This window comes from Micropterus salmoides, unplaced genomic scaffold (genome assembly GCF_014851395.1).
Source record: "Micropterus salmoides isolate LMB-PRFRI ecotype aquatic unplaced genomic scaffold, ASM1485139v1 Ms_hic_scaffold_14, whole genome shotgun sequence".
NCBI classification, from domain to species: Eukaryota; Metazoa; Chordata; class Actinopteri; order Centrarchiformes; family Centrarchidae; genus Micropterus; species Micropterus salmoides.
The window spans coordinates 22,149,148-22,171,758 of NW_024040485.1; the positions used below are offsets into that span (position 1 = coordinate 22,149,148).

General features: G+C 40.7%; 2 protein-coding genes across 2 annotated transcripts in view; both read left to right on the top strand.

The window, feature by feature from the left end:
* On the top strand, nt 1-16,493 carry LOC119902986 (apolipophorins). The gene is made up of 38 exons (XM_038719382.1): nt 1-85; nt 237-403; nt 494-564; nt 848-1,013; nt 1,257-1,394; nt 1,982-2,159; nt 2,310-2,452; nt 2,965-3,068; nt 4,359-4,524; nt 4,710-4,895; nt 5,019-5,171; nt 5,332-5,476; nt 5,656-5,814; nt 6,650-6,768; nt 6,857-7,072; nt 8,298-8,456; nt 8,573-8,757; nt 8,848-9,030; nt 10,028-10,119; nt 10,397-10,569; nt 10,722-10,875; nt 10,945-11,021; nt 11,102-11,282; nt 11,380-11,535; nt 11,923-12,056; nt 12,234-12,392; nt 12,606-12,789; nt 12,920-13,131; nt 13,318-13,506; nt 13,657-13,799; nt 13,929-14,088; nt 14,195-14,278; nt 14,704-14,841; nt 14,994-15,110; nt 15,211-15,303; nt 15,456-15,676; nt 15,837-16,030; nt 16,157-16,493. Exons 1-38 carry the CDS (start codon nt 1-3, stop codon nt 16,474-16,476), a joined length of 5,904 nt encoding a protein of 1,967 aa, XP_038575310.1. The 3' UTR covers nt 16,477-16,493.
* Nucleotides 16,478-22,611, top strand: part of LOC119902987 — an 18,358-nt gene continuing 12,224 nt past the window's right edge. The window contains exons 1-5 of the mRNA XM_038719383.1: nt 16,478-16,729; nt 16,872-17,036; nt 17,874-17,951; nt 19,850-20,221; nt 20,656-21,009. Coding sequence (XP_038575311.1) covers nt 16,911-17,036; nt 17,874-17,951; nt 19,850-20,221; nt 20,656-21,009 — 930 coding nt within the window. The 5' untranslated portion in view covers nt 16,478-16,729; nt 16,872-16,910. The remainder of the gene's footprint in view (nt 16,730-16,871; nt 17,037-17,873; nt 17,952-19,849; nt 20,222-20,655; nt 21,010-22,611) is intronic.

The window sequence follows — 22,611 nt, forward strand, 5'->3', positions numbered from 1 at the left end:
ATGTCTGAGATTTCTGACCAGATTTTCTACACAGTAGGTGATTGCTTTCGGACGGAAACAAACCCCTGTGATTCAACTTGTGCTGGTGAGAATCTAGTTTGTTACTTAGATGAAATATGGTGCATTCTTACTGATAAATACTTTAGAATGTTTTCCATGTAAGACATTCAGTTATTTGTACTACTCGATTTGAAACTCTTCTTTTCGTTGAATGTTGTGATTTTTATTTCACCTAGGAATTCCTACCCCTGACTTGTCCTATCAGAGCGGGGTGAGGTATACTTATAGGTATAGCACGACAATTACCACAACCCTTCATGGCTCCAATGCTGGGAGGAATGGACTGGCTTTGGACTGTGTGGTTGATATCGACGTGGTTTCCAAGTGTCACCTAATGATGCAGGTCAGCAATAAATGAAAGTGTTTGTGGGAAAAAAAACGTATATAAAGTACTGCAACAAGTCAATGATTTATGCACATGCTTGTCTGACAGATTAGGAATCCACAGATAAAGCGACTTTCCCCTCAGAAGGAACACTCTGTGCAGCGTTTAAAAAGCTTGAGGTAATATACAGCAGATTTCATACAATTTAGTGTGTTTTTATAAAGGATAGTGTGTGAATGAATGCATGATTTAGCCTTCACCTGCTCAGTTATTTTGCATACATGCATGTGGTTTTCTTCTTCTCGGTCTACAGCATTCAAAGTGGAAGTCTCAATCATTTTGGAATGCTACAAGTGTTTTTACTGTGAATGTGATACTCTGTTCAGATGCTCCACTTTTCTGTGTTATTGGGTCTCGAGGGTACTCATCTGGGGGCTCATCTGGGGTATTTTTGTTTCCCAGGGAGTCACTGGAGAGAACGCGCCTCAAGTTCTCTCTCCAGGCAGGAAAGGTCACGGCCCTGTGTCATCAAGAAGGGGAGCAGGTGTGGGCCCTCAACATTAAAAGGGCTCTACTGAGCATGCTCCAGACCTCCCGCACTGCCTCCAAACAGGAATTAGAAAAGGAGGTGAGGGTTGATGAGGGCTATGTTCTATGTAAGACATGTTCAGTTTCAAAGATGTAGGAATACAGAAGCTATTCAGTCTTTAAGGAGAATTCAAACTAAAACAAGCAACAACTACTTCTTCTACTCTGACAAAAACCACCTCTGCTCCTGCTACAAACAATAACTGTCATTAACATCCGCTTGCCATAATATAGTGCATTCACAGAGTGATTATCAGACTTTTCTTTAATGCCTCTTTCTCAGACGGATGTGTACGGGACATGTACCAGCAGGTATGAGAGGCGAGGACCTGTGCTTCTCAAGAGCAGGGATCTAAAACAGTGCCAGCAGTCCAGGCTGGCAAACTTCTGGCCCCATTCAGTATCTTTAGCTGAAGATACAGTGAGTTTACCTCTCTTGTGTCTTTGTTAAAAATGTATGTAAATATGGGTATGAATAAGGACAAGTACTTTTTCTGGGGGTTTTGGAGGGTTTTTTTAAAGGTGAATTTTGGGGGTTTTAGCAACTTGGGGGGAGTTTACAGTCACATACAATTAAAAACCTGCACCTGGTGGTTTTGCTATAGGCCAATTCCAAAATTACTGGACATCGCATATTTAAATCTAACTATTTCTTCACTTGGATTTAATTACAGTGTGAAGCTTTGAAGCAGCATTTAGACTAGTATTTAAACACAAAATAGGCAATTGGGTTCCACTGTTAGATTTTGACTCATGGCCTCAGTATTTTGAAAATCCTATGGATGTGGTGGTATATTAGGCTTGTAGATTCCACTTTTTTACTCTTTGGTATCTAAGTTCAAGAAAAGTAGAAGTTGAAAATTGATGATGACGCTGGTTGTCACCACTCACTATGAGGATGTCCATTTTAAGTCACTATTATCAAGATTACATCAGTACTTTGGTTCAACAGTCGCATTTGATTCATGCATTTATGATAGGAGGTTTTGTTTCTTCTCTTTTCACTAGTCAGTACAGTCAGAGCTGCACTGTGTTCAGAGGCATGGATCTACAGTGATGGAAGAGGTCAACTGCAGTGAAGCCATTTCTGTGGCAACATGGTCCAGGACTGCAGGTCTGGTGAAGACCCAAACAGTGTCTACCCTGCTCCTGCTTAGAGCCCAGCCAGGGATTCCTTCAGGCGCAGGTCAGGAGTAGTATTAACACTTTTGCAGTTACCCATAGCATACTGCTTTACAGACATGGACCCTGATGCTCAATGGTCATTGTGATGGAAATTTGATATTTTACATATGTTTACTGTTTTACCTTGGAAATTTCCATCACACTCATGCAGATTCCTTAGGTCTTGGTGTGCTAAGAGACCTGCAGTTTGAGGACGTGGGGGCTGCAAGGCCAGGAAAAGCCACAGCATCAACGCCTCAGCAAGCCAGTCAAACTGTCAGGATGTTATGTAGCCTCACCTCAGACCCAGAACTGGTAGGCCCCAACAGGTTCCAGTCAGCTTTTAACTGTACTTATCTATAAGGAACACTCATTGTATGTTTCAGTTTCCCTTCCGTACACTAAGGTGCTACGGTCCTTTTCAACCATGAATTTGAATCACTTTTAAGTAGCCTGTACCCTGCCAGACCACTGTTGGCTTGTTTGTGTTTGTAAGTTGTGGCTTGACTTCCGCCGAGGCTTTGCTGTGTATGAGCCAATCATTTTAATGTCTCCCATACACAAGAGGTCAGTCAAACCTATTGTGGCAACCTTCATCATCCGTCTGTTTACATGGGAAGTGTTTAAAAGAGAGACACACTCTGTGATTGTCATTATGTTTGTGTGAGGGGATCAGGTGATTGATGGGATGACTGGTGTTCACAGTTCGGCAGGAGGCAATTGCTTCTGATTGAGGAATAGTTTTGAAAATAGTAAATTGCATTTGTTTTATGATACATTTAATGTAAGTCCATATATATATACATGTTTGTATTTTATCTGTTCAGGTTTCACGAGAGTTCCTTCAACTGGCTTTCCAGCTGAGAGATCTGACTCTCTCTCAACTCAAGATACTTTGGCAAGAAGCGTCTTTCAAGTGCCGCAATGACTGGTCTGTATTGTGTTTTATATTGGAGTATCTTTTGGCCAGTCTGTCAGTTCTTCATCAATCTGACTGTTTAAGTTGCGTATTTCCACACTCTGCATTACAATTAATAACATATTTTGTGCTTAGCTACCTGTAAATTGGATTAAAGATGAAAAACCCTTGTCTATGGGTTATTATGAGAAAAATACACAGTTGACAAGTAAACAAGTAAACAAAAAGTAAACAGTGTATGGGACAGTAGCCAACTTAACTAGGCACTAGTCTGAGAAATACATACTATTACTATTACTATTACTATTACTACTACTATACTTGTCTAACATAGGTGTAATTAATTACATAACTAACAATAGCCTAATTCCAATTAAGCCATTCTGGTTAATTGCATGGCCTACTGGCACAACTAAATGGAATGGAGGCAATATGTTTAAATATGAAGTTATGGCTTGTAGTTGGTTAGCTTAGTATAAGACTTACACTGGAAACGGGGAAACAGTTAGCCTGTATCTGTCCACCGGTAACTAGCAGCAACTCAAAAGCTGTAAAAATAATTATCAGCAAGCAAGCAGCAGAGACTCAAGGAAGTTACTGCACACAGAGAAGAAATAGTCCTGCACAAACCCCATCCTGTAAAACCACAATGTTTGTTTTTGTACAGACTTAACAAATTAAAGATAACAACGTAACTAGTGAGCTTTAGGTGCGTACCTTTGGACAGAAACAGACTAACTGTTTTCCTGTTTCCAGTCTTTGTGCTAAAGAAAGTTAGATTCTGAGATTTTGAAAAAGCAAATCAAAAGCAAATGAAATCAGCAAGTCTAGAAGTCACAACAATAACATTGTATGTTACAAAATAGGCCTTGAGATAACTTAGTTTAGCACAAAGAAACAGACGGGCACGTAACAACCTGTTAAACCACAACATTCTGCTTATACACTTCTGTTTTTGTACCGATTAAACAAATGAGATATAACTTGTCAATTTGTGAGCTTTAGCTTTAGGTGCTGGGAGGTGGATTTGGTTACCTCTGGACAGAGCCAGGCTAACTGTTTCCCCCAGTTCCCACTCTTTATGCTAAGCTAAGCAGCTGCTAGCTGTAGCTTCATATTTACTGTACAGACATGACATTGGTATCGATCTTCTCATCTAACTCTTGGCAAGAAAGTGATTAAGCGTATTTCCCAAAATGTTGAACTGCTAATAATTTTTTACAACACCACATTATATCATATGATGCAGGTTACAGACATGCAGCAGAGGTTGACACTGATGTTCATTAACTGTTTGAACAGGCAGCCTTTGTTGGATGCATTACCAGCCTGTGGATCCGAAAACTGTATCGTACTACTGACTGACTTAATGAGGAACAAAGAGGTGGAGGAGGAGCAGGCTCACGCTTTTCTCACCACCATTGCCCTCATCCCTTATCCTTCGCCACAGATCATTGACTCCATCAATGTAGGAACCTCTGGGTGACATTAGCCCAAATCTCTCTATTCACTCCTGACATATATATAATTAATGTCATCAGGGATATCACATAATAAAGGGTGTGATCCATCCATCCAAACAAGCACACATGCTCAACATTTCTTATAGGCCCGGAGACTTAGCACTTACTGCATCTCTGCTGTCTGTGTTAGGTCTTACTGGAGGTCCCAGAGATGTGGTCCAAGGCGTTGTTAGCTGGATCATCTTTGGTCTATCAGATGTGTCAAAGGTCTCAAGCCTCCTGCAGTAAATTTCCTCAGATACAGACCTTCCTACAGATTCTTGAGGAAACCCTGAAAGAGGGCTGCAAAGGAGAACATCCCACTCAGAGAGACACAGTAGGTGGACATAATGTACTGACACTGAACCTGATGATTTGATGTAACTGTCTGAAGCATGGATGTTTTGAAATATTCTTCCATAAACATAACCTAATATGCAGATATTTTGTTCACTGACAGCTTTTTTATGCACTGAAAGCTGTGGGAAACACTGGTCTGTCTGCTCCAGCCTTCATTCCTCTGCTAAATCGCATCATGCTTGGCCACTCAAATGCACTGGAGCTGAGACTCGTTGCCACCCAATCCTTCAGACGCTTTCCCTGCTCGGCTGATGTGAGTTGATTCTGAAAGTAATACTAAAGTCAATAGTTTTCACATCACAGAAGCCAACTTTATAAATGGGATGGTAATTGATTCATGATGAGTTGAGGTGGAGGTGAAGAGGTGACCGGCAGTCTAACTTCAGTGACTGACAGCAGTTTCCGTCCTTCAGAGATCTGTGCTGTTGCAGCTGTACCGCTCCTCCCAGGAGGATCCTGAGGTCAGAATCGCTGCATACCAACAACTCATGCGCTGCCCCGATCAGGAGGTGTTTGAAGTGGTGAAGACAGCGCTTAGGAATGAGACCTCCGGCCAAGGTCTGATTGAAACCGATTTGGTTCTGCCAGTGAAAATGTTTAGTAATGGACATTATTAATGTTATAGTTATAGTGTGGTGTTCCCCAGGGGTCATATAAATGGTTTTTCAAATGTGTCCATATAGTTTCTCCCCTTGTTCTGTTTGACATTATAGGTTTTTGCTTCTCTTCTTCTCTAGTGGGCTCATATGTGTGGAGTCACCTCACTAATGTACTGAGGAGCGAGGACCCCATGAAGCAGGCCCTAATCGAGTCACTGCCTGATGACATTATCAGCAGAGACTTTGAAGCCGAGTTTTTGAAATACTCCTCCTTTTCAGACCACACTGTTTCATCAGGTAAATATGGCTTCACTTCAGCTTCAAATGAAGCAAAACAACAATCAGTATTAATGTCTGAGTTTTCCACTTAACACTAACTATCAAATGCACACTAAGGAGAGAAAAACTGAATAATTTGTATTACTACCTGTGGTGGACAGAAACTAAGTACATTTACTCAAGTAGTGTACTTAAGTACAAATGAGAGGTATTTTTACTTTACTTGAGTGTTTTATTTTCATGCCACTTTCTACTTCTACTCCACCACATCTCAGAAGGAAATATTGTACTTTTTTATTCACAACATTTATCTACTATAAAATGTTCACACACAAAACATATAAAGACTTTTTTAAAAGTATGTTTGGTTATAAATTAAACTACCCAACAGTTTATATAAGTACAGGGAGCGCATTAGTTTTTCTCTTGATTATTTTAATGTAATTTTAATCATTTTGAGGTTTGGACTGACAAAACAAGCATTGTGATGGTGTCACTTTGGGCTCTGAGCATTTGTGACAACATTTCTCACTATTTTCAGAATTTGTACAATCGATTAATGGAGAAAATAATCAGTGGATTAACCCATAATGAAAAATTTATTATTTGCAGTGTGATCCATAATAGTTCAACCACAACCAGCTACAACAATACAATCCTGCTTTTACATGAATGCATGATTAATACTAATGTAACAATATAATATATAATAGTATAACAGTCACAGGACATTTTTCTTTCTGCTTTGAGTACTTTTACTTGTAACAGAGTATCTTTACAGTGAGGTATTAGTACTTTAACTTAAGTAAAGTGTGAGCAGCCCACAGCTTTGCTTCTGCTTTTTTTGTTTCAGGCATGGGAATTACAAATGTGGAAACAGCTTTAGTTTTCTCTCCCAAATCATTTCTGCCGAGATCTGCCACTGCCAACCTGACAGTGTATTTTCATGGTAGAGCCCACAACCTTCTGGATGTGAGTTTGACACCTATTTGATTTTTATTCATAAAAGTATAGTCTTCCAACATTATGTTGAATGCATGCATTTATTTATCTGACTAAGGTGGACCTTCACGTTGAAGATGCTGAACCACTTTTGAAGAACATTTTCGGTCACCATACCCACGACTCTGACGGAGAGTCTGTGACTCAAGGCCAAAAACATACGCAGTCCAAAGAGGCGAGGAGGACTAGAAGAAAAACAGATGATGGACATAGAGGAGAAAAAGAAAGGTGTTTATCCAGCACCAATAGTTATCTGGACCAGGCCAGGGCCATGGTAAGGTCATCTCTACTGGGCGTAGTTAGACCTGACAAAAAAAACAGTATTGTTGTATGACAAGTGGGGAGGATTTTTCTGTGGACTAGTAACCATTTACATTGGATTTAGGATTTTAGAAAATTTTAGTAAATACTGTTATCTTGACTAAGTTATAGTCAGTGCATTTGTAAAATACTGCTATAAATGCCTAGATTAGGGCTGCACTAAAAATTATTTTCATTATTTATTATTGAAAAATAAGGAAAAGCAGCTTATTCTCACATTTGAGAAGCCGGAATCATCAAAGGTTTGGCATTTTGAAAATGATCAATTAATCAATTAGCAAGATAGATGACAATTAATTTCTTTCTACATACTTGATTATTGAAACTGATCGTTTCAGCAAAGAAAAAGACAGAGTTCGCTGACAATACAAGTAACAAAACCGACAGCTGCTAAGATAAAATACAAGATTTACAATACAGAGAAGATTTTTAAAATTTAGAGAAGAGTAAAACTTTTTTCAAACTTTTACCGCCCTGGAAATGTTGTGAATGGGTTAATGTGGGAGAATTTGTATTATGCTTTGGAGTTTTATACTTTCGAATGACAGATATATGTAGGACCACATTTATATAAATCTAAAAAATATTATGACTCTTCATTACATGACACTGTCTTCATTATTCATCATTACTTTTTTATACAGTAAAAAGGGTTTACATTGCAGACACATTTTTTTATAGCTTAAGTTTTCTGTTCAAAATTAATTTCTTTCTACATACTTGATTATTGAAACTGATCGTTTCAGCAAAGAAAAAGACAGAGTTCGCTGACAATACAAGTAACAAAACCAACAGCTGCTAAGATAAAATACAAGATTTACAATACAGAGAAGATTTTTAAAATTTAGAGAAGAGTAAAACTTTTTTCAAACTTTTACCGCCCTGGAAATGTTGTGAATGGGTTAATGTGGGAGAATTTGTATTATGCTTTGGAGTTTTATACTTTCGAATGACAGATATATGTAGGACCACATTTATATAAATCTAAAAAATATTATGACTCTTCATTACATGACACTGTCTTCATTATTCATCATTACTTTTTTATACAGTAAAAAGGGTTTACATTGCAGACACATTTTTTTATAGCTTAAGTTTTCTGTTCAAAAAATTTAAGTTTTTCATTGAGGGAAGGTATAATCAGTCTTCATCACATGTTTCTGCTTTGTCTTCTCCAGTTGTTTGGAAGGAGAAGCATAGAGGAGAACAGGCCCAAGTGTTGGGTTGGTGTGAAGGTGTTTGGCAATGAGCTCAGTGTGTTTACATGTGAAGATCTCTACAATCAAATTAACCAGCTGTCGCTGAGCGTGGCAGGACTGGGTGTCAAACTGCTCAAGGTATAATGGAAGAAGATCATTCTCATGGTCACTAACTTTAACTGGCTGTGTGTTTTCAGTCTGTTTGTCTCATTTTCATACACACTCCTGTTTTCTCCTTCCTCTTCATCCTCCAGGGTCATGAGGTCCAGCTGAACCACAGGGCCGTGCTGATGACAGAGGAGCTTGTTTTACCATCTCTGTCTGGTTTGCCTGTCAAACTGGGCATCAACATGACCTCCCTCCTTTCATTACGCTTGAAGGGCAACGTAAACTACAGGGACACTTCTCACTTCTCCCTGACTGGATACATCAAACCCAGGTACTTCCATGTTTCCACATGTTACAGGGGCTGCAACTTTAACTTTAGAGTGTAAGCAGAATAGAGTGTAACTGGTACCTTTATTCTCAGTGCCTACGTGGGGCTGTCTGCCAGGATGGGGATTGATAGTGCTTTGGGTCAGGCTGCAGTGAACTGGGTCTCTGAGCTGAGGAGCTCCACCAGTCTGGATGGCAGTGTTCAGCTGCAGGAGGGGCGAGATATCAGGGTCACACTTAACACACCAGAGGACGTAATGGATATTATCTCTCTCAGGTAAGTGTGGCATTTAAATGAATGACACCATCTCAAAACATATCTATATCTATATCTATATAAATCCTCTGTATTGGCGAATATGTATGTTTAGAAATATACTTTATTTCATTTAAATTTAGTCAAATCCTCTACTTATTGAAAGGATTAAGAGAAGGTTAAAATGGTTATGTTTTTCATGTTTATTTTACATCTCCGTTTTCAAAAAAGATGACATGCTGTGTAAAATGTAAAAAAATATAGGCTTATTTTGAATTTGATGCCAGCAACACATCAGTGGCAACAAAAGACTTGAAAAGTTGTGAAATACTAAAAGAAAACACCTGGTGGAACATCTTACGAACATGAACCTGTCCCAACGTTTTTGAAATATGCTGGCATAAATTCAAAATGGCCTTTTCATTTTCCAAAAAACAATAACATTTTCAGTTTCAACATTTGATAAGTTGTCTTTATACTATTTTCAGTTAGTTATAGGGTTTCAATATTTTGCACATCATCACATTTTGTTTTATTAAATTTTACACAGCGTGCCAACTTTTTGGAAACAGGGTTGTATTTAATAATGCACAATGCACATTAATTAACACGAGCACTTGGGTCCATCATGTAAATGTGCTCATTTTCATTTGCAGTGGCTGGTAGGTTGATGTCATATAAAAACGTTAAAAGAAAACATACAAGGGTACATAAGCACAGACAGAAGTGCATAGTAAATGTATTACTACAACCTCTTAACTACAATATAGACTTATCCACTGCATTCCCATACAGAAATTATGTAAAATTATGTAAATATAAACACAGCATGTACTGTGTTTGTTATCATGTGCAGTATTAAAAGGTCTTCACTATGTTTGCGTATGCTGTATGTATACAACTGTGTATCTTGGAATGACAATAAAGTACTTGAATTGAAACGAAACAAAACATTAGTGCTCATAATGTTGCAGTTTTGAAAGGTGTTTTCAATAACTGCCATTTATGTGCTCACCAGCTCCAGAGTGTTTCATCACAGTGGAGACCACAGAGAGGAGATAAAGGGGCCAAAGATTCGAGTCCAGAGAGCCACCTGCACACCAAAGACATGTAAGTCCTGGAGTCATACACGATGGCACACAGAAGCAGTTGGACAGTTTGTAACAGATTCAGAGTGACTATTGACTTTTTAAAAATATCACAGCACATTTCCTTTTTACAGCTTGTGTAGAGCTTTTTTATATATATATTTGGCCACCATGTTTTCATTGTACCTTGTAAATGTGTGTGTATGTTTGTTTAAGTGTAATGGCTGGATTTTGAAAGTCCATTTGATTCTGTTTTATTCTGTGACCATTACCAAACACTGATCTGTGCTTTCTCACAGGGTCCAAGATGGTCGGCTGGCAGCTGTGCTCCAATGCCTCTTACCCATTACCTGCCACAGGTATTATTTCACTTCCCCCTCCAGGACCAGTCCACCTCTCCCTCAGGCTGCTGAAGCTGGACAGAGGCCTCCACTACTACCTGCTGGAGGCTGCCTACTCACTGCTCCCTCAGGTGCAAAGATTTCCCTGTGTTAGATCTACATATAATATGGTATAAATGGCCCTCAAGGGCTTTAAAGAGTAGGATTGTAGACTTGTGCGTGAGATTTATTTATCCAGTCTCACAATGGCTAATGTCCAGTATTGTCCCTAATTATGTTTCAGAGAGACACATGGCTGCCCAGAGAGGCCTCCATCCACCTCCTCCTGGCCACACCTCAGTCTTCCATCCGCAGGGACATGTCTCTGGACCTGACCTTCAACCCTCATAGACTGCTGCTTAGGCTCAGCCATCCTCTGAAAACTATCCACATACAAGGTTGGTCACAGACAACAAAATCCCTGACTTCTGTTCGGATTTAATGTTAAAAATGTGTTGTTTCCTCAGGGCAACTTGAACAAGAGAGGAATATGAAGTCAGGAAAGCTGGAGCTTTTGATTGATGATGTTAATTATTATATCACGGTATGTAATGAGATTTTCTGTGATTTTTCTGTTAGATAGATTTAATGTAGGCTATATAAGAATTCATTTATCATGCGTAGGGTTTGGTCGACACTCAGACCCTCCTGTCAGAGCAGAGAACACGCTATCACCTTGAAGCCAAAATGGCTACTGATAGACAGCCCATGATCCTCTCTGCTAATGTTACTCGTGGACTGGGGAGGAAGACCAGCTTCTCTGCCACTGTGAAGAATGTGTTCAGAGAAACTGCATCGCTGTCAGGTATCCAACTGACATGACCAAATAAAGGCATTTATTATCTCTACTGGTTTTATATTCAACATTTACATTTTGCTGTATTCATCATTACCCACACCAGTGGCCCTAGAGCGCAGGCGGGATGGCAGCAGCAGGCAGTACTCTGTGGAGGCGGAGCTCCTGTTACCCGGTGTGGTTGGCACCAGAATGCTGGGACTGATGGAGCAGAAGGGCTCACTGTGGAGCTCCGCGCTCAGGCTCAAATGTGGTCTGGGAGGTGAGTGACTGAAAAACATACATCATAAAGCTGGATGCCACATGACCTTATAAGTTGCTGCCCATTAAGAGGAAATGTTAACAAAGTAAAGGAGCAGTTTAGTTAAAACACAAACTAACTTACTTCATCTAGATTGTTTCAGTGTCATTTGTAGAGGTCAAGAGATTTTCAGTAGCTCACTGTACCCACAGGAAGTGACAACTCAAAATGAGGACAATACAGTCTCCAAATCTTCTATCCACAGAAAGCTGGACCCACCAACATTCAATTTTTGGCCTGTCTTGTTCCTTTTATGTTCTTTGGTACAAAACACAAAGTAGTTTACTGGAGTCACATTACATGGATTTCAGCATGTTGATTGCCATTAAACCTTTGACACCTACACAGGTGATGCCCGGCACCTGCGTCAGGAGTGCCACACGTCTCAGAGACTAAGGAGTGAGAGGCACTCAAACCTCACATACATCATGAGAGCAGATCATGAATTCTACTGCTCCAACACCGCTCCCATCAACCACAAGGTAAATGGACATGATTAATGAGTTTGAATGTGATACTTCTTGATTTCAGATATTTTTCCATCTTCCATGCATACCTCTGCTGCGGATTTTCAGCTTTTGGGTGAAAATGTAACTAAACAACAGAGGTTCTTCATCTGATTAAGAGCTCTGTGGTATTTCTTTTCGGTGTGTCCGCAGATCCACCTCAGGCACGAGGAAAGCCACAGCCACATTAAATCAGCCCTGGACATTAGCTACGGCAAACACTGGGATGAGATCAACAACAAACGCACGCTTCTTCTGAGCCAGTCCTTCAAAAACCAATCTACACAAAACCATACCAGCTACACAGTGGAGGTAAATAGCCATCTATCTGTGATGGTCTGTCCTCTCTGGCTCTAATTTCGCCTGTTATTCTATTAGATTGAAGAAGCTTTTTGTCCCAAACCAACACACGTGGACTGATGAATGCATTACCTGCTGTGAGATAAGCCTTGTATTTACACTTTTAAGCATTAAATGCATTTTTTATTTGTCCAAAATAAAAGATTCCCTCTCATGTTATTCCAGTTCAGTCTCCAGGTGCCAGAGAAGAATTTAAACTACAGGACTCAGCTTCTGCACTCTCACCTGAGACAGCTCGGGTCAGAGAGCAGCACTCACCTCAAAATCAACTACAACAACGTGATGCCACTGGTGGCTGGATTACAATGGAAAAGCCCTCCCAAAGACGCCCTGCTGAAAAAATGGGAAGGTGAAACAAGTTTTAAAACCCATTAAACATTTTGATATAAATTATGTTTAACTTAATGAAGATATTATTGGAGTTTATACCTGCAGTGAGGCACTGGTCAGCATCGTGTCTATCGCTTCTCCTCATCCAGGAACATTTAACATGGACACACCGTGGCTGTACATCTACACTGCCCACAAATTAAGCCAGCACCAGCGCCACACGCTCCAGCTCACCTCAGAGCTGACAGCCAGCAAGTGGCTGACCATCCGTAACCTCCTCCTGGAGGGTTTGTACAAGGATAGGGGCAGAGAGAAGGAGGCTCGTCTGAAACTCTACACACCAGCTGTCACCTACATCCAAGTAAGGAGGCTACTCATCTGAACATCCAAAGTGTCTTTGTATTTGTACATTGAAAGTACCAGATGTTTAAATTTAATATTAGAATCAAATAATTATCATATTTTCTGATAGTTTGAACTAAATTGTGCTACAACATTTTTATATGCGCATGCCTTCTGCCCCTCTAACTCCTCCGTCTCTGCTCAGGCAGAAGGGTGTGGCATGGTGGGGAAGCGAAGTGTGAAGGCTTCCTCCTCTTTGAGCTCATTGTGGACTCCACCCTTGAGTGGAGACGTCTCTCTGGAGGCCTCTAAATTCAGCCACACCCTGCAGATGGCCTTTACCTATGGCAAGCACAATGTCAGCCTTGCAGCTGCTCTGAACGCTGTGGATAAGGTGGGTTCCCACACTCTATGGGAGTTAAGACATTAACATATCTATAACATATCTATCTATAACACATTATAGAATTAAATTGCCGTTTTGTGTAGTTTGTCTGATTTCTGATGTTCTAACAATCTTGGACTATACACTAACTTCTTTAAGGAGTTGAAAAAGAGGCAAGTGATACTGACGATGACCTTCTCAAAGCCGAAGAGTCCATCCACAGAACTGGAGTTCGAGGGGGTTATAGAGGAGCTGAGGAGGGACAAGAGGATGTATCAGAAAACAGCAATGCTCCAGCTCAGGTCTGTGCCTCAATCTGACTGACCTGTAAACAACCTGTTGATGTATTTTAGGTTGGTTATGATTTTTATTACAAAAATAAATGGAAGCAAGAACATTGCTAACTTTAATAGCAACACCATATTGCACAGACAGCCGTTCCAGAGCTTTCCTCAGACTCTTCTCCTGCGGGAGACTTTCACCATCGACCTTCTCAAAGGCCTTTATTTCATGGAGTCAAAAGTCAGTTTCCATGACAACAGAGAGGTCATCCACACCCTCACCCTCGGCTACCAACCACCGAGCCCATTTGTAAGTTCAGCCCTAGTTCATTTATTAATAATACTACAGAAAGTGAGGGAGTACGTAAGTACTGTATTCAGGAATTTCTGTTTTTTGTTGCTGTCCTCATATTTAGGTTTGTTCTGCACTGATTCATCCTTTCAGCTCTGACACTGTTCCCTCAGACTCAGAAATCTGTGTGACCATAACCAGCAACCAGGTAAACTGCCAGCCTTCAAGTCTCAATTGCTGATTTAAAAGAGACAACTGAACAACTGAAGCCAAAAGTTAATGAAAACGAATCCCACATTTTTCCCACCCTTTTTATTGCTCCATAGATCAATGGGTCTGTCATTGCATATTTTCAGCTAAATTTTAGTTTATGTCTGTGTTTCTTAAGATATTAAACATATATATTACAAACTGAATTACAGCAAAATGTGTATAAAATCATACACAAAACACGAGTTCCGTGAGAATGTAATGAATGAATGTAAAGTCCTCAAAAATGGTGTGTTGGGTTTGAATGTGACCTAACTTCAGTGAAATACTGATTGATGTTGACGTCAAAGCAGTATGATCTAACTTGGAAAATTTTGAGAAAAAATTGGAAACATGTTTTATATGTGGCACACTCCTTTTCAGACCCAGAAAGGTATACAAGGGAGGTTGCGTGTTGGAACAAAGGAGAGGCTGACTTTCTTCGGACAAGTTCAGTTGAACCCTTTGCACTTACGTCACAAAACGTTGAAAGTTAGAGCCAACTTCACCCATCAGCTCCAGGTGAACGGGCCACTGTAAAACGATTACCAACTGGTTGTATATTTCCACACGTCTTGCTGATTTGCTGTGATGCATGCCACCAACAGTGTGCAGTATAGTTTACAGTAGAAAAGGCCAAACGTGTGACCAGTTCACTGTTATTGCTGTTACAGCTGCAGCTGCCCTCCTCTGCTTTAATGGAGGGAAATGTATGTTGGAACCCCAAAAACAACACTGACTTTGATTATCAGGCCAGAGGGAAACTGAGAGTAGAGCGACACGAGTGCCAAGTGAGTAAAACCAACTCAGCATTTTAAATATTGCTTGAATAATCAGCAGCATTGTTTTGTGAATTTGTGGTTCCAATGTATTTTTTTTTTTTCTTTTTAGTTTTCTGTGCAGCTCAATGGAACGTCTGACATAGTTGGTCTTTATTCTTCTCTCGGTCATCCCTTTAAATCAAAGATCCCAAAAAAATTAGAGGTTGGCGACTTCTGTGTTTCGTCAGATGATGTCATTCAGTGGTCCTAAAATAAAAAGTTCTTTAAACAAATTCAAATAATGGGACATGTTGCACATTATAAAGTATTCTAGCATCTAAGCTATCTTATCGTTTTATTGTTTTTCATGTTAAGGTGAAGGCCACTGCAGACATTTCTATAGTGGCTGGTAGAGGAAGTAGCTCAGTACATGTGAGGGCTGATGGTAAGGACAGAGTGAAGCTGGATGCCCAGATGTCCCACTCCCTCCAGAGAGGGGACAGAGCCGTGGCACTGAGGGTGAACTTATCACAGAGCCTGCTGCATTCTGCCAATGACCTGGATGTAAACATGGCCGCCAACATGTCCTCAGACAGGTGTGTACATCCACCTGTATTTTAACACATATATGGCTGAGGAAGTTTATAATTTTGTCTTTATCAGATATGCACTGATAATCATATATCTAATAAACGATGTTTACTGTTTCTTTATGGATTTACTACTTACATACTGTGTTCCTCCTGTCTCCTCCAGTGTGTCTCTACATGGCTCCTATACACAGGGACATGAGGCTCTGCTGGCCCAGGTTAAAGGGTCTCTAAAAAAAAACCAGGGTCTCCAGCTGGCTGTGTCCGGGGACCTGAGGCACTCCGTTGCCAATCTTGCTATTTTGCCTCCAGTCCTGGGTTTGGATGGTGTACTGGGACAGTCTGACACCCTCATTGAAGGTAGAGGTTAATTTGAAAATACTAATTATTGTAATTTAATATTATATGGTGGCATTTAGTTTGGACATTCAGCGGTCTTTACCTGACAATCATTAATATAATACAATATATAATATAATATTGTAGGACAGCTGAGAGTTAGAGTGATGGAGATCTTGTACAGTGTGGAGCTGAGACATCAAAAGGCCCCTGGAGATTCTTTGGACAGAGAAGATGAAGAGACCACGATGGGGAAGAAATTTCACGTGGCCCGTGATTGGGTATGTGTTTCGTTGGGGGCAGAGCATTTGTGTGTGAATGTAAGCCGTCGACTGGGGGATCGGGGTACAGGTGAGGTCTACACCCGGCTCTCTAACTCCTTCCATCTGCTCAATGCCACAGGTAATTATTACTTTATACCTAACACATTATATGTTTTTCACATTATAATATCTCCTGGTTTCTAAGTCTCTTTGTCTTCTGGATTCAGGTGTACCTGCCAGCAGTAGTGCCCAGGTGAGGTGGGCCCAGGATGGCAGTCGACTGTCAGTCCTGGCAGAGCTGCAGGCTGGACCTGAACATCTAAAAGCTGAGTTTAGTGGAGGCAAGACTGACCAGGTTATTCCACGATGGGAGTATTTCTGCAGGCTACAGCATCAAGTCAAAGCCCTGCTGAAAAGAGGCATATTAAGCTCTGTACAAGCCAAAGCACATTACCAGGTGCAGAACTATGATCTATTTATTCTATCCCTAGCAAGTTCATATATATTAAGGACTTAAAATACATCAATGTGTTACCTTTCTCATAATATCAGCACATGCCTGCTTTTCTGTATTTTGATGTTTTTCTTTCCTCTGTTAGCTAGAAACCGAAAGGCTGGACACAGGCTTGGTCCTTCACATGGAAGACCAGAGAATGATTGACATCATTTTTGATATTGGCTCAAGAAACAGCACAGCTATATTGGTAGTGTCTCTATGGCAACAGTTAACGCTGCTCCAGGGACTCATACCCACTTCTTTACAGGTACAGTTTACACAGTTTGCACCGCACTTACCTTTTCCATCTCCACATTGAAACAACAATATTTGTATCTTTCATGTAGGAAAGGAATAGTTTGACATCTGGAAAATTAGGCTAATTAGTAAGCTTTACATGTGTTTGTATTTTGTTATGTTTGGACAGAGCCAGGCTTATTGTTTCCGCTTGTTTCCAGTCTTTATGCTAAGCTAAGTTAAGCTAACTAGCTGCCGGCTTTATTTACCATACAGACATCAGGATGGTATAAATCTTCTCATCTAACTCAAGGTTTGAGAATAAGCTTATTTCCCAAAATGTTAAACTATGTGAAATAAATTGATATTTGTGTTCCAGTTTGCTTCTGTATTTATTTACCTTTGTATTAACCTACAATACACTACTATTACTTACTTTCTCATGTAATTTGCCATTTTATTTATTAATTTGTAAATTTATTTTATTCGTGGATTTATGTATGTGTTTCCCCTCCTTTTTATTTTTCCAAACATATTTATTTATTTCTACCTTTCTTTATGTATTTCTGCTTTATTATGCAAATTAGGCACTGGCCAGTGGCCACTGGTGCATGCGTGGGAGTAAGGCATGTTAAGTAGATCCATGCACCCCAATGTCTGATTTATTAATATTATTAATGAAGCACCTAACAGTTTCAACATTATATGTGTTGTTTCATAATTAAGGCTCAGATTATCATGTTGGTGTAACGCTAACTTTTATGTGGCTGCTTAAAGTACAGTAATTGCTCAGAACTTCTTCCATCTCCTCCTTCAGTTTCTTCTTTGAAAAACAAACTTTGCCAACAGGGGGTTTTTGTTTTCACAGATGAACTGCACAGGGGACGCCACTGCAGACCGGCTCTCAGCCCAGTGCTATGGAAATGTGGCAGGTCACCCTGTGGAGGTACGAGTCTTTCACTCCTATAGACCACACAGCAGGCTCAGCTATGGCCTTTCACTCGCACATTTTATCCTCAGTGCTCAAGCTAAAGGCTGCTACAGTTCTAATGGCCAGAAGGAGCTCCGAGCTAACCTCACTCATTCCTCTATGCTACTGCTGACTTATCTGGGTGTGCCCACAAAATCTAGTTTCAGGCTCTTGCTCCGGCCTGGGCCTCAGAGGTGGGCACTGGGGATAGGGTTGTATGTTGGCCCTTGGAAAATGGATTTGAATGTGGGACTGAGGTTGGAGAGGCCTGGGCTATATGGCTGGCACGGGCTGCTTGAGTTTGGGACCGGCAGTGTTATACGCCAGGCAGAGCTGACGGGTCGGATGAGGGTGGAAAGCTGGTGTCACATCTGGGCCGATGTCAGTGTGGCATGGGACTCCATCACCTCAAGTCTGTTGGTGTCTGTCCGGTGTAAAGGGGTGGGGAGGCTGGTGTGGGTGAAGGTTAAGAGAGTTGAGGGGGATGTACCACATAAAACCTTGTTAACCGTACATGGGAAAGCAGGGAAATATGGACTCAGAGGTTTTGTGGGTTTAGAAAATGAGCATGACTCCTTTCAGTGCCTCCTGTCTGTACTGCTAAAGGACCAAAAGGCTGACATTGGCTGGACCATCCAGCATCACTGGGCCTCTCTTGCCCCCATCATCCCAAACAGAGTAGAACTCCAAGGGTCAGGTCAGCTCAGTGATACCTCCCTTTCTGGAAGTGTTCGAGTCTCTTTCAACACCTGCACTGCTCAGATCAACATGGCTGCTACCCAGGAGCCTTCCACCTCCTTGAGAGTCACGATTCAGCAAAACACAGCCATTACTGGTGTACCAGGGGAGCTCACTGTTAGCATGTCGACCTCGACTAGTCAAGCTGAATTGGAGGTGGAAAGTGATGTGTGCTCCATGCTTCTCCTGGCAAATCAACACAGGGGAGGAGAGGACAGGAGGACTAGCTGGAATTTTCTTGTCCATCAGCAATGTGTCTTTCTGAAGGTTAGAGAGGAAACAAGAAAATGTTTCAGGAAACTTGTTTTCCAGCAGAAGGAAAGCAAAAGAAACATCTTCACCTTGGAGATGACTCTTGTCTTTCCATTACAATACAAGTTGCATTGATGACAACAATACTGCATGAAAAGTATCAACAAGACCATGGTTTAAATGAACGTTACCCTCCTAATTTAGAATATATTTGTGAGCGCTGAACTTTTCATCTTGCACTTTCATCACGTCAAAATTTCAAATGGTCCACGACTTTGGTTTATGATGATATCTAATTCTGAATTAATGACATTGTCATCAGCTTCAATTGTACTTTGTGCTAATTACCTAATGTTAGCATGCTAACACACTAAACAAAGATGGAGAGAATAGTAATGTTAGCAGTGTCACTGTGAGCATGTTGTCTTTAGCTTTTATGTATTGCCTCACAGAGCCTCTAAAATGTCTGTAGACTAGACTAAGAGTTAGGCGAGATTTCTATAGACCAAGTTGCTTCCTGTCAAATTATTCTTCTATTTTTATTTTTCTATTTTTGATATCCTTATTCCATAATTGTATTAACTGTCCACATGTGTTGTGCTGTAGAGCAAATTACCTTGATTCCATAAAGCAAGATAGATAGATAGATAAATCTGCTTTTTAGTCTGCCAGGCCCATCTTAGTGTATTTCAGTTTATTTCTTTTGGATAGATATATTGATTATTAATTAATGTTAATATGTGATATTCCTGCAGCACTTATCATGTGTCAGCTTGTTTTTTGAGAACACAAGTTTATATAGTGAGTTCTTGTATCTAATTTGTTTGGAAGGAGTGAAGAATAGTCCCAGCTCTAACCTTTCTTTTTTAATTTTTCCTCTATAGACTCTCATGCCTTCACATACTTCAGCCAACATCTCCATCACTCACTCTGGCTGCTCCTCAAATCTCAGTACCGTTCTCCAGGTTGAGGGGGTACAGAAAGGCAGCCTTGGTCTGCACTTAACTTGTCACCCCCACCTTAGCCTGAAAGCATCTGTACAACACTCTGTAGATGCAATAGAGATGCTTGGATTTCCTACCCATGGGGCATTAATCCTGAATGTTTTAACTGCACATCTGCCTGGTGTGGAGTTTGGCCTGGAGATGGGGCGTTGCTATTTCAGGAGTAATTTGGGGAAAACCAAGGCTTCACAGGCAGAAAAAGAACAGTCTTCCTACGCTTTAAATGTGACAAACTACTGTCCTGCTCTACAGGTAAGAACATCAATCAGTTCTGTGTTGTAGTGTGAGTAGAAACTTGGATAAACTAATATGTTTAAGTTCTAAATATTACGGTTACCTCTAGGTTGTCATTTCTTTGTTTGGTTAGAAGAACTGGGATTTCCTACATGATTCACCCCTGTCCATGTTAACAAAGGCTCCTTTGAAATACAGTTTCCAGCCCATTACAAGTTCAAGCTACAGCTCATTTATCATAGCAGCTGAGCAGAACAACACAAAAGATGATACAGCTGCTAGACTAGATTCTCATCAGCCCCCATTTGACTTGCTGCCACTATGGAGAGAGACACGGAGTAAACTTTCCTTCCACCAGTTGGAAGCATAAACATTCGGAAATCTATGGTGTGAATTTTTTTATTACAAATAGGCCATCTGATTAACATGCTCCATGTATGTCTGTGCCACAGGGAACAGTCCTCCCAGTGTCCGTGGCTGTTCAGGGCCTTCTGTCAGTCGTCCCCTGCCACTTTACTATGACCTCCTCTCTGAGGGCAGATAACCAGGACCTCTCCGTAGAGCTGAGTCAGTCCTGCAGGCCTCTACATATCTCTGGGACCCTGACACACTCCATCCTTGAGCTGAGGACCCAAGGCGTGCCCCAGATGATCACCATAGAGGCCACTGCTCCTAGAGGCCCTGAGCAGGCTGGGGCCTTGTTAATTAAAGCTGGGACATGTTCCATTAGAGCCAATAGAGTCACAGGGCCCAAAGGAAGGACACAATGGCTCTGGGCTCTGGAGTCAAAGTGCCCAGTGTTACAGGTACTGTAGGTTTCTTTGGATGATTAGTAAATTTTTGACATAATTAGAATTTGCATTGAACTGTGTATCTGCCGGTATGTCCATGACCAAACATTATTGATTGCCTAAGGAAGGCGCTACAATAGACCTTTTTCCTTGCAGACATTTAGACGTGTCAGGAAAACCACAGGTTTAATTGTTAACATTATTAAGACCACGTACTGGGACCTTCAATTGAACTAAGTGATTTACCCGTAAGAAGAAATCCAAATGAAAAGGTCCATTAGATTTTCAGTAGTCGAGTCGGCTGAAGATAAATACATGGATAAGTTTTTCCAGGTCTTGTTGAGACATAAGTCCTTTAATCCTTGATATATTCTTCAGGTGATAGTAGGCTGACTTTGTAATTGTCTTAATGTGGCTCCTCAAATTCAGGTCTGAGATCATGACTACACCAAGATTTCTGGCTTGATTTGTGGTTCTTAACATTACAGATTGAAGTCGAGCACTGACTTTCAATCGTTCCTCCCTGGCTCCAAAAACAATAACTTCAGTTTTATGTTTGTTTAATTGAAGAAACTTCTGGCACATCCAACAGTTGACCTGCTCAATACAGTTACTCAGCACTTGTATGGGATCATAGTCCCCTGGAGATATGGTTATGTAAATCTGTGTGTCAGCTGCATAATTATGGTAACATATTTTGTTGTTTTTCATAATCTGAGCCAGTGGAGGCATGTAAATGTTAAACAAAAGATGCCCCAGAATGGAGCCTTGGGGAACTCCACATGTCATTTTTGTCAGCTCAGATGTGTAATTACCTATAGACACAAAGTAGTCCCTGTCCTTTCAGTAGGATTCAAACCAGTTTAGTACTGTGCCAGAAAGTCCAACCCAGTTTTCAAGTCTGTCTAGTAATATGTTGTGGTCGACCGTGTCGAATGCAGCACTAGGATCCAATAATACTAAGACTGAAATTCTGCCACTGTCAGTGTTTAAATGGATGTCATTGAAGACCTTAACAAGAGCCATCTCAGTGCTGTGGTGTGGTCGAAATCCTGATTGGAAGACATCAAAACAGTTATTTAATGCCAAGAAAGCACTGAGCTGTTGAAAAACAGCCTTTTCAATGATTTTTCTTAAAAACAGGAGATTTGATATGGGCCTATAATTGCTCATTAGTGACCTGTCTAGATTGCTCTTTTTTAAGAGTGGCTTAATGACTGCAGTTTTCAGGGCCTGTGGGAAAAAACCTGAGAGGAGAGACATGTTGACAATTTGTAGTAGATCTGAGGCCATGCATTTAGACACATTTTTGAAAAAACCTTTTGGCAGAATATCAAGGCAACATGAAAAGGATTTCAGATGTTGTATTATGTTTTTATGGTTGATAGAATCAAATTGTCTCATGCTATATGAATTATTTTTAAATGGACACAGGAACAAGACATATCCTGTGCCTGATATGGAGGCACTGATTGCTTGTCTAATTGTTTGAATCGTGTCTGTGAAGAAGGAGGCAAATTCATTGCAGGCCCTGGTAGATAGAAGGTCAGATCCTACAGACACGGGAGGTGGTTAGCCTGTCGACAGTAGCGAACAAAGAGCAAAGAGCCCCACTTA

Excerpts from the sequence above, each read along its gene's own strand:
- LOC119902986 (XM_038719382.1), top strand. The coding sequence starts at position 1 with ATGTCTGAGATTTCTGACCAGATTTTCTACACAGTAGGTGATTGCTTT. Across the intron at positions 12,057-12,233 it reads CCGCTCCCATCAACCACAAG|ATCCACCTCAGGCACGAGGA; the intron begins GTAAATGGACAT and ends GTGTGTCCGCAG. Across the intron at positions 15,677-15,836 it reads GCCAACATGTCCTCAGACAG|TGTGTCTCTACATGGCTCCT; the intron begins GTGTGTACATCC and ends TGTCTCCTCCAG.